Source organism: Phascolarctos cinereus, unplaced genomic scaffold, assembly GCF_003287225.1.
Source record: "Phascolarctos cinereus isolate Bilbo 61053 unplaced genomic scaffold, phaCin_HiC Scaffold_3;HRSCAF=262, whole genome shotgun sequence".
Taxonomy (NCBI): Eukaryota; Metazoa; Chordata; class Mammalia; order Diprotodontia; family Phascolarctidae; genus Phascolarctos; species Phascolarctos cinereus.
The window spans coordinates 71,181,051-71,193,532 of NW_027555736.1; the positions used below are offsets into that span (position 1 = coordinate 71,181,051).

Consider the following 12,482-nt stretch of genomic DNA (forward strand, 5'->3'; position numbering starts at 1 on the left):
AGGTAGGTGATGAAGGCTGAAATGGAAAATCTGCCTGTGGAGGCACATTGAGGGTTCCTAACCTACTTATCGCTCCATCCCAGCAACTGAATTCTGGCTGTGGATTCTGGAAGTGGTCTAAAGGAGAGAGAAACTGTAGATTGGTTCAAGGATCCCTGGTGATGTCACCTATTTCCTGCCATTATGTAGCTCTATATCTAGCTAGAAGGAAGCCTAATTTTGTGGCTTTTCCCAAACCCAAACCAATCAAGGCTGGGTCTCTCTAATACCTTTTAACTCTGCTGCTATTCTCTTTCCCATGTTCCTTTTTTTTTTTAGGCTCATGTTTTTTTAGGAATAACTTTTCTGCAGGGTTAATTTTTGTTTTAAGTACAGTCTTGGCACTTCCTCTATCTTTTGGGGGGTTTCCTTAAAGCATGTTAGCATCTTGCTTCTATTGAGAGGCAGTGTCAAGGATCATTAACTCACCATTAAGAATGGTCAGCTGACATCTGTTCAATACCTACCCTCCAACATGTGAGGTGGAAAAAGCATTTCCATCAACATCCCTTTGAAAAGGTTGCCAACCCCTGAACCAGGTATTTAGGACTCTAAGCTGGCATTTGTAGCAAACACCCTTACAGCAAAGCTTAATCAGCTTTTAGCAACTAAAGAGGTCCCTGTGCTGCCTCCCTGCATAACCAACTTTGTAGTTTCAATGTTTTGAGGCCCTGATTTTAGGGGACTGGGGCTTAGGCAAGTTAAAGCATAGTTTCACATTTACTGATAAGCCAAACATTTTCTCTGTGACAATTTGACACTGATTGCTTTGGAGGATTTTACTGATTCCATCTCTACCTGGAAATAGGCAGGCCACTCTCAGCAAACATGTTTCTTTGGGTATAAAGGAATTGATGTAACTGATGACAAACCAGGTCCAAGACCTCTCAAGACAGAGTGAAAGGAAATTAATATGGCAAATTACATTTCTTGTCACAAGCTTCTCTCCCTGTAAAGCAGAGCAAGGGTCAGTCACTTTTCATGTGACAGAAAGGATGGCTTCTAATCATCCTATGAGTCATAGCTTGTGACACAAGAAGCCTACCTGGGTACAGAGATACCACTTAAAAAAAGGTGGGGGGTGGAGACTGACAGAGTAAAGAGAAAGGCTCTTATAGGAGGGGGAAGACTGGAGAATGTTTGTTTAGAGATGACAGGGAAGGAGGCAGTTTCCTAATGGAGAGGGAAACAAGGGCTCCAGTAAAAGAGCTGGCCAGCCTCAATGAGAAGGATCATCCTTTTCTCAGAGAACAAAGGAGGAGAGAACAGGTGAAGAGGCAGAGAAGGCCTAAGTTGTGGAGGAGGGGAGGTGACGGAGCTCAGAGTGAATGGTTTAATTCTTCTAGGCATAGTAAGAAGCCAGGACCTCACTCTGTGCTGAAAGACAAGAAAGTGGTGGTGGCTTTGGGGTTCAACTGAGGCCTCACTTCTGTATCCTTTTAAATTTCCTGACTGACTTGACCATGTTCCCTGCATGAGCTGAACCAAACCTTCTCTGTTCAAACCACCTCTCCCGTTCTTTTCCACAACACAGAGATAACGATGGGACCTATAATTTCACTAATACAAGGGACTCCTGAAGGAGGAAACTCCCTCCACCAATGCAGGACAGTGCCATTTCTATTACTTATAATTCTAGGAAATTGTCTAGAGCACTGAGAGGTTTAATGACTTGCCCAGGGTCATGGAGTCAGTAGGGGTCAGAAGTGGGACTTGAACCCTGGTCCTCGTAGCTCCAAAGCTAGCTAGCTTTCTTTCCATTATTCTATGCTGCCTTCTCAATAGAAGCCCTTTTATTCATTTAGTAAGCATTTGCTGAATGAGCATCTACTCATCATAAGCCAGTAGGAATACAAAGTGAAAACTAACAATCACTAATCAGGAACTTACATTCTACTGATGGGGTGGGTGGGGTGATACATCATGGACATAGGTAAGTAAATACAAAGTATAGTAAATATAAGTAATTTTAGAACAGGAAAGCACTAACAATTCATATCTTGCAGAGGAGCTAGAGGCCATCTATCAAAAGCTCCCTCTTCTCCCCAGTGCTGTATCTCAAATCTTCTCAACGTCATTGTCTTATTTTCTCCCCCTTTGCTTCATTTTCCCTTCAACATAATTTTCACTGTTTAGCAAATTCCTACCCCTACAGAAAATGCCCATTATCGTATAACTATTCTGGATGTAAAAACCTGCTGTGTGACCACGGGGAAGTCACTTAACCTCTTTTAAGCTCACTATCTTCATCTGTCAAGTCATCTTGATCATCTACTTCACAGGGTTCTCTTCTGGGAAGAGATGTAACCCTTAAAGTGCCACACAGAAATGTGACACTATGATTATCACTAGATTATATTTCAGAAGGAAAACTGGGAGAGAATATGGAAAAATAATTTATTTTTTTAATGACTACAAGTTTTATTAAAAATAAAAATATGTTCAAGTTAATATTTCTGGAGCCTATAAATACGCACAATTCTTTTTGCTACATTTTTTGGGAGTTTTTTAGACATAAACCCAAGGTAAAAAGTCTTATTCTTCATTTCATTAAAAATAATAATTTCATTGTATTTCTCCTCCAGTTACCAGTAGTTTGTTCTTCTGATTGCTTAAATGGTTATAGAGAATCATGCTTCAAAGTCGGTATGAAAATCTAGCAGATAGAAGTCTTGTTGCAAAGGGTAGCTATTTTCATCTAGAATAAAAAGGCTCTGAATTTTCAGTGTGTAGGCTCTTTCTCTGCTTGCCAGCAATGAGTGGCACAGGTCTGCTGCAACCATCCCATATGTGATCCCCGAAGACGGGACTGCCAAAAGAAAAAAAGAAAAGAAACCATAATGATACCTTTCCTAGTGGCACTTACAATCATCCTCTACTGTTCCTTTCTGCTGCTCAGAACAAAAGACTCTCATTTCCCTACCTTCTTTTCAGGCACAACAAACAGATGGCATTCTAGCATCTAGTTACTCTATTCCTGTTGAAGAAATGATTATCACTTATGGTGTACCTTTTGTATATCAAAGATGTTCCTTATTCCACTGCTAGCTATAAGTAAGTAACGTGTAGAAGAATTTATTGGCCACTATTACCCTAAATCTGAAACTGAAAATATTCTGAGTGTTCACATCTAAACAGTGCCACTGGGGTTAGCTAAAGAATTATGTGATTAAATAAATGTTAAGAATAGGTGACTAAAAATAATCTCATTGTATGTTAAGTGACTAGATTAATATTGATTCCTTGAAAATGTTCTGAAGTACTGAGATTATAATCCCTCAGGACAAGTGTTATGGATGGACAATGAGCTAAATCCAGCCCAGAGTAGGGGACTGGCTACGTTGCATTTTGGGAACATACCAGCACTCTGAATAATCCAAAGCTGTTTACCTGCCACACAAGTCTCTCTCTCTTTTAAAAATTAAACTATTAATATTTTGTATTATCACCCTAATTCCCAAATATATCTCAGTGTACCCAAGAGTCATCTCTTATGCCAAAGAATAAAAAGGAGGGGAAAAAACAGGTAGAGGAAACTAACCAACCCAGTGATTTCCTGTGCCCACAATGTATATCATGTAATGGGGTGCTCTGTTCTCTACTGGGCACAGAATTGAAGCTTCTTGGATTAATTTTTAAAGCCAGTCCCAATCTGATCCCATCCTACCTATTCAGCCCTCTCTTCATTGCTCAGTTTCCTCATGACTCCTATGTATTGGTTCTAATTTGCAGCTTCCTGCCCTTGCTTACAAGGTTCACCACGCCTGGAATGCTCTCTTCACCAAAGTGTTTCAGTTTCCCATATGTGACAGCAGGGCAGGGCCGGGAGAGCTCTGTGGCTCCACACACCTACAGGATAGCCTGATTTACATGAGGTTGCCTCTCTCTGGCCCAGTGTCTGCCTTCTCCAGCCTCAGGCATGCCACTGCTTTTGAAGGTGCTAAGTTTGAACACTGACCAGAATGATTATGTCTAGGTTAAAAACTAAGAATTGAGGCTAAAGATCTTTCTTGAATTTATGCACTGAGATGATTTTAGGATTAAATCTCATTAATTTATAACTTCTGTGGTTCAGTCAAACCTTCCTCCTTCATAAATGCTAGAACAGAAGGTGAAGAGGATGAGACTATTCATCTGTATTTGTTTGTTTTTAAATACTAGTATCCCAATTTCACCTGTCACTGACACTTCACCTCTGCTGAGAACCCATCTTACCAGTGAGGAAGTTGAAATAAACTGAGAATGTGAAGGTGTACCAACCTTTTCAGATAACAAGAGATCCATTTAACACAAACTTACTAAAGCTTTTTGCCAACTTAAAAAATCCTGAGCAGATAAAACATGTGATCATGTTAACAGATTATAGTAAACATCTCACTTATCCAGAAACCACTCTCTATTGAGACCTATACACAGATCACTAAGAACTGTTTACAATTTAATTTTTGATACAATACCTACAACTCTGCTTAACCAATCAGGTGGAATATTGAGAAGAATCTTCTGTATCATCTCCGATCCTACATGAATGCGAACCTCATTCCTGTCATCAGACACAGTCATTAGAGCTGACCTGGAAAAGGAGACATACCAGGAGAGGCAAAAATCAAAAAAGAAGCTTTGAAACCAGAGCAAAGTTTCAGTGAAATTAGTGATATGAAGCGTCACTTTCTGGTCTAGACTTGATTTTAGCATGCTGAAAACAACTGAGAGTGCTCCTGTGATACCACATCTACCTTTGGTTCTTATGAAGAGTCAACAGAGGAAAAACCTTTGCCTCTGGGAAAACTATGCCCATGTTATTGTGATAAGACAGTAAGAGAAAAACGAAACACAGTTTCCAAGCTCAAGTCCCAGTCTCCTTGGAAAATTACAATACTGGCTTCAGTTATTCAACAGTGGCACGAGCAGGAAGTATACAGTCGAATGAGTAATTTATCTACAGAGAAATGTTTTCATTAATTAGCATCCTGTTGCCCTGTAATACCGGGGATAACCCTACTCATGACAAAGAAATAAACTGATCTTTTGGAGGTCTGTTAACTTTTTAGGGCCAAAGCAGACCAATTTAATATAAACTTAACTATATTTACTTGTCAGTGGGTCAATCAACAAACATTTATTAAGAACTTACTACATGCTAGGGAGACAAAGAAAGGCAAAAATACTATCCCTGTCCTGAAGGAGCTCACACTCTAATAACCACACACACATGCAGTTGTAAAGGAAGGCAATCACAGAGGGAAGGCACCACCAGCTGAGGAGCCCAGGAAACCTGCAGAAGATGTGATTTGAGCTGAGTTTTGAAAAGAACCAGGGAAGCTAAGAGATGGAGGGGCAGGGACATAGCATTCTGGGCACTAGGACAGCCCTGAAATGGCAGAAATTGGAGATGGAGTGTTGTGTCTGAAGACGGTAAATAGGCCAACGTAGCTGGCTGAGTGTGGAAAGGAAAAAAGTAAAAGAAGACTGGAAAAGTAAAAAAGGCCAGATTGTGAAGAGGAATTTATATCTGATGCTGTAGGTAACAGTGAGTCACTGAAGATTATAGAGGGAGGCAGTGGAAGATGCCATGGTCAGATTCTGCGCTTAGGAAAATCACTTTGGCAGCTGAATGGAGGATGGGTTGGGACAGGGAGACAATCCTCTAGTGATGAAACCTATGCTGAGATGGTAGCTGGGGGACTGGAGAGAGATTATAAGAGAATTTCACAACAAATGAAGGAAGAAATAAAAGATATTACCGGAAATGATTTTACCCAACTACATGCTAATCAAACCTGCAACTTTAATGAAATGGATGAATATTTTACATAAAAATAAAGTACCCAGATTAACAGAATAAGAAATAGAGAATTTAAATAACACAAACCCAGAAAAAGAAATTGAATGAGCCATAAATGAACTCTCAAAGAAAACAAAGAACTCAGAACCAGATGGATTCACAATTATTTCAAACATTCAAAGAACAATTAATTACAATATTACACAAATTGCAAAAATACCAAATTCCTTCTATGATACAAAAATGGCCTTTATACCTAGAGCAGGGAGAGTCAAAACAGAGAAGGAAAATATAAACTAACATCCCCAATTAACACTGAACCAAAATTTTTAAATAAAATATTTATAAAGTTACCATAGCAATGTACCAAAAGATTATATACTATGACCAGGTTGTATTTATATTAGAAATATAGGAAAAAGATGATCATGACTGACCATATTTATAAGAACAGTAGAAATCATAGGATTATATCAACAGATGCAAAAAGAGTTTTTGACAAAATCCATTTCTGCGAAAGGAAAAACTATCATCAACCCAACAAAACCAAGAGCTAGAACTGTATGAAACAGACATAACTAAAGTCCTTTCCAGTAAGATCAGGGGTAAAGACAGGATATCTATGTTACCCCTTCTATTAAATATAATGCTAATGTTATTTAGTTCCATATCAATAAAACTACCAAAGGGTTACATTACGGACCTGGAAAAATTAACGAGATTCATCTGGAGGAACAAAGGGTCAAGAATCCCAAGGAAAATTCTAGGGGAAAAAAAAAGTAAGAAGGGAATTCAGCAATACCTGTTCTCAAACTATATTACAAAGCAGTAATTCCCAAAACAATTTGGTACTGGTTAAAAATAGAGGTCTATCAATGGATCAGATGAGGTACACATATACTGAAGCAAATTAACCCTGTAATTTAGTGTTTGATAATCCCAAAGACCCCAGTTGCAGGGGCAAGGCCTTGCTATTTTACAAAAACTGACAGGAAAACTAGACAAAATAGGATTGAGAGGAAAAAATAAATGCTTAGTAAGTGGAAAAAAAGAAAGTACCATCATTTAAAAAAGGATGCAGTGTCATTCCCATGCCACAATGAGGCCTCAGAGAAGGAGGAATCTGGTGCTAAATAATGTGCAGATAATCTACTTCTGGAATAGGGTCTGATATAGAACAAAGCAGCAGCCTCCTTGAAAGCTACTGAAAGTTTATAGGTCATGTTATAAAATTGGCAAGACAGTAAAAAGTGAGATGCTGTTTCACAAAAGCATAAATAGATAAAAAAAAATTATGCCAGACCTACAAAAGTTCTTTAGCCATTATACTGCTAGCCATTATCCTAGAAGGTACATATTGTTTTACTTATTCTGAAAGTTAAAAAAAAGACAAAACTGAGACTCTAAGATGTTTTATATTCCCTATGGTAACTCAGTAGTGAGGAAAGAAAAAAATTTTCATTTTAACTACCAATCTACGCTTCTTTCCACATATAACTATTTTAATTATTTTTACACATCCTAATATTTTCTTTCTGAAATGGATGGAATCTCTTCTGCCTTGGAAGATTAGTTATAGTTTTGGGTTAGATATAAGAAAATGGTACCAGTGACTCGTTAAGGTTATTTCCAGTCCTATCATTCTAAATATAGTCTTTTCAGATAACTTGGTTTTTGGCTTTATTTACCTGTAGTACAATTTCACCATAGTAAATGGCAAACAGCTGATACACTGCTTGTAGATCTGGTTCTCATCTGCTTCTAATTCCAGTCCACATTTTCCACAACCTGAATACACAATGATGGGGAGACATGTCAGAATATCCTCCAGAGAAGAGCTGGCATCCAGGACAAGCTGTCGGCTTTCGTGGGCAGCAACAGGAAACACTAATGCTAATATCTGGGCTCTTACTTGAACCACTCCTATGGAAGACAAAAAATATGTATTGAATTGGAACTGTTGTGCTTCCACAAGTTGTCTTAAAAGATCATGGTGGCTTCCTAATTATTAACTCTTTTGAGTTCAACTCTTTAATTCCAGAGCCCACGGCACAAAGCTAGAAACCAGATGGAAAGTAACATAAAAATACTGAACTCACTTATCTAGTTCTAAGCTTTAAACAGGTTGCCCCTGAAAATTTACAGGCACTGATGTGCCAAATGATCTGTTCTAAACTGTTCCTTTGGATGACCGAAAGGGGGCATTGTAACATAAGGTCAAGAAGTTCACTGAGCACTAGACCATTTAACTTCTTACGAATGTCAGATAATTTAATATTCTCCCATTCCTTTCATACAATTATAAAAATCTTTTTTTATTCACAGCACATACAAAATCTTGAAAAAATCTAAGACAATATGAGAGAAAAACCAGCTAAGAAAATGAGTTATTAAAATGTTATAACTATAAAGTTTTTAATAATAAAATCTAAAATAACTATAAGTATAGTATAAACACAACTAAATATATAATACATATAACCATAATAACTATAAACAAAATAGCTACATTACAAATGTAATAACCACAAAGTTATTTAAGTTTCAGTGTAAAGGCCAAAATATATCTGATTTTTTCAACTTTTAACCACATATTGTGTAAAAATTATGAACACTTTTTGTTAGTATTAAATTATATCAAGGCATACTAAAAGATATTCCCCAACTTTCCACCTCCTATTTCTTCTTCTAAATACATTTGGAATAACTACAGGAAGATTTTTCTTAGATTTCTGAAAAGTTCAGAGTAAATAGCTTCCATGATATGTAGTCACATTTTAGATCTGAGAACATGTCTTAACTGCCCATATCTATGCCAACCCATCAAAATAATATTTCTAAATAATATATATCACATGTCCTCTAAATTATATAATAAAATATCTGAATAATATATAATAAAATAGGTAGATGATGACAGAAAAAAAACAAAAAATGTCTTTCCAAGTCATATATTTCAAAATAGGGTATATTTCTGTTTATTAGAGAACAATTCCAAAGGACAATACAATCAATTAAAAGATCCTTAAAATGCTTTTGATGATGAATTACATATTTAAAAAGAGCAGTTTGGGGAGTAGGTGCTTAAATGCATTTTATAAAACAGAATTTTCATATACCATACAAATGATCAGTCTGAATATCAGTATCCAGATGGCTAAATAAATAAACTAAAATGCATCTGGAAACTATAAAAGTATCTGGATGATGTCTCGGTGTCTTAAGTAAATATCTACTGGAAAGCAGGTTAAATCACTATGAAGTTCTCCAATGATTAGCACTGTCGTTTTTTATTTAACATTTACAGAACAGCAGCCTACACGGTTGAAGCTACACAAAATAGATATTTTGAAATGTACTGTCCCACTAAATACAACTTAATCCGAAGCGCCCAGTGTACCAGCTACACTATTCAAACATCTTGGGGTCCAGCTAAAGCTACAGCTGTAAAACAACTCAATTGCAGAGTGCTACTCAAGTCACGTTCCTGCCAGTTCCCAAAGAGTTCACTCCCTCATTAACAGGTCACAAGCTGTGCATGCACTCTCTTACCTGAGCGCTTCTCTTCCAGAAGGGCAGATAAATGTGAGATCTTCACAAGGTGACTTTCCCTTTTTTGGAACTTTGCTTTAAATTCAACTGCCCTCATGTCATCCTCAAAAAGGCACTCACAGGAGGACCAAGGGGTTGTGTGCAATTCTAGATTTCCTAATGTGGAATTATGTTGAGTGAGGAGATACTTAAACTCCCAAAGATGATCTTAAGACAAGAAAATAAAAAAGTCAATGTAAGGAAAACAATCTAGAATCAAACAGTATTAAACTATTCAGTTCAGGGGTTACACTTAAGAATCTGGGAATAAAATAAAAATCACTACACATCTATATAATGCTTTAGAGTTTTCAAAGTATTTTCACATACAAAATCTAATTTGTCAGAGAGGCAAGGCTGCAGTCTTATCCCTATTTTGCAAAAGATGAAACTAAGGCTCAAGCATCACTTACTTAAGGCTACATGGCTAGTAGAGAGCAGAGACAAGATTAGAACCCAAACTTTCTGTGTTCTAGTCCAATGTTCTTTCCACTACACATAAGATCTATTAAAGAATTAAATGTGTATGCTTTATTTAGGCATCAAAGTAAGATGTTTTCACTTTAAAAAGAAGTGTTCTTTCAAGGATGACCTGTTGGGCTTGCACACAAGATGGCTGCTTGCTGGAATGGGGGCAGAGGCTCAGGCCCCACACATCTACTGAAGCAAAACCCTAGAATTCACACTAGGATGAATAATGATCAAGAAAATTCAATGAGCAACTATAGTAAGTGAATACTTCCCCTCAAGAACTGCATCAAGAGTCAAGCAGAAGCCCATAGGTAACTGGGAAGAGAGCTGCCAGCAAAGCCAGTATGAGAACAGGCACAAGTCCCTGGCCTCCCAGTGTGACTAGAGATAAGCCAGAGACAAGTGTACTTCCAGGGGTCTATGTCCAGAAGCAGCAAGAGTGGAGGTCTCTGCTAAGAATACTCCATGGCGGCCAGAATCCCCAAAGTGGGAATCTGTAGCAGCCCCGTCCTAACTAAAGGTGGAGGAGGCCAGAGCAGTAACTCAGGTGACCCCTTCTCACAGGTCTGGAAGGAGGCAGCCTTGGTGTAAACTTTGCCTCCGGCAGAACCAGGAGACTATGTGTGGATCCGAAACTCCGGGAAGGTACCTGGTTTCCAGTCCTCTTGGAAGAGAACTGTCTAGGTCCTGCTGACCAGTCATACTGCCATCAAGGTTGCTGAATGGATGACCTCACTCCCATGTAGAGCCTGCCATGACTGACCTCAGTCCAGCAGAAGGAGCAACCCTTGATCAGCCCTTGGACCCAATTAAACTGAGAAGGGACCCTGACACCAATCAGCAGCCCTTGGTCACCTGTTTGTTTGAGCCTGATGATTAGGACCTAATAACCTGCAATCTACCATGCATTTGTTTTTTTTTTTTCACTTTTTGCCCTGCTTTATGCCTTTGGGGGTGGCTAACCTCCTGGCTTCCTGATTTCCCCTGGATGAGAGGCCTATTCTTGGGCCTCCTATTTTTCATCATTATAGGCCTGCTGTGCTGCTTCCCACCATGTACCTCTCTCATCCTCAAACAAACTCCAAAACTCTAGGTGGCCAAGGTCAGACAGATGCAGTTAAAAATTGGGGAATGACAGAGGCCTCATTCTGGGGCTGTTAGCACCACAGTGAGGATTGTGCAAATTCAGCCTGAGTGACTCTTCCATTGGGTACATGTGCTGCTAGCCTGCAGGAGATGGCGGTCTGGAAATTTACTCTTGCACATGCATACTTAGATGTGAAAATGCTAGGCTGGCATAAAACGCATCCCCCCATCCCCTCATGACATGTGTACCAAGTTACATGGAAGTTGTTTACGCTTGTCTATAAAAACTACGCGCAGTTTGAAATTGGGCCGGACAGCATTCCAACTGCTTGCTACCTTGGTGTGCTAAAAAAACTACCTTTGTCTTATTTCTTGAGTTTGCCTCATTGACTAGACCAAGGTCTGAACCAGGATTTTCCCTTATCATGAGCATCCAGAAAGAACTAGTTAAAGTACCAAGGAACCGAAGTCCTTGTCACACAAGATTATAAACGAAGAGAGATCTTGGAACACAACTGTCCCAAAGGAGAAAGACACAGGCTTACAACAGAGCGCAACTTTACCTGCAGGGTTGGGTATAATCTTGCAAGGGAAAAAGATGGACCCTAATAAGGGATTTTGGAGTTGGTACTCTGCAAAACACAAGATTCAAGGGAAATCTAGGAAGGGACATTTATTCAAACAATGGGAAGGGCCTGAAGGGTGAAATACTACCATTCTAGTGGGTAAGAAAGAAACAAGTGTCCTTTCAGAACTCAGGCTCTTCAAATGATAGTGAGGAGGTTAAATTAAAAAAAAAAAGATCTTGGTGTTAGGATTAGGAAAGAAAAAAGAGGAACACAGTGTAGAAAGGAAGAAATTTGTTATTTCTCATAACTGGGGGTACATAAGGAGAAGCAGCTAACAAACATGAAGGAGGAGGTGGAGAATGGCATCAGATAAACCTCACTTAAAACTGACAAAGCAGGATTTCTTTCTCTCTCTCTCTCTCTCTCTCCCTCTCTCTTTCACAGACACACAGACACATACACAAATACCCACAAAGAGTTCGGTTGAGAAGTACATTAAACTCAACAGGGAAACAAACAGGGATGGGGGGAAGGGTAAAGAGAGGTTTTGACACAAGCAACACAAATTTTCTGATGATGAGGGAATGATTAAAAGAAAGAAGAAAGAGAAAAGAACTAGTACCTAGAAGGTACATAAGTAAATCTTTGTTGAATGAATGAAAGAGATTTAGAAGCCATCCAACACTTTGAGTGGAACCTTGGTGAAGGATTTATGGGAAAACCTGGAGAAAAGTCACAGAGGTTGGGAAGGCATAAACGGATTTGGATCAGCACTACTGGAGAGAGGACCCCAGAGCCTCTGAGGTACTTAAATGAGGCACTGCTGTTGAGTGGAAAGAGCCCTGGGCTCACATTTCAACTCTACCATGTACGCCATGTGCAACCTTGGGCAAGTTATTTCACCCCTGTGAGCCTCAGTTCTCTCATCTGTAAAATGAAGG

The 12,482-nt window shown here is 38.8% G+C and overlaps 1 protein-coding gene across 7 annotated transcripts in view; it reads right to left on the reverse strand.

The window, feature by feature from the left end:
• Positions 1-12,482, reverse strand: part of SHLD2 (shieldin complex subunit 2) — a 90,535-nt gene that overhangs the window by 6,271 nt on the left and 71,782 nt on the right. For 5 of the 7 annotated variants that reach the window (XM_020996901.2, XM_078150921.1, XM_078150919.1 and 2 more), the window contains 4 exons: positions 9,377-9,583; positions 7,513-7,747; positions 4,497-4,612; positions 2,423-2,848 (listed from right to left, as the gene is read on the reverse strand). In XM_020996901.2, the coding sequence (XP_020852560.1) occupies positions 2,670-2,848; positions 4,497-4,612; positions 7,513-7,747; positions 9,377-9,583 (737 nt within the window). In that variant the 3' untranslated portion in view covers positions 2,423-2,669. Of the gene's footprint in view, positions 1-2,422; positions 2,849-4,496; positions 4,613-7,512; positions 7,748-9,376; positions 9,584-12,482 lie in introns of those variants that run through there. The other 2 variants (XR_013485218.1, XM_078150920.1) reach the window with 2 other exon arrangements.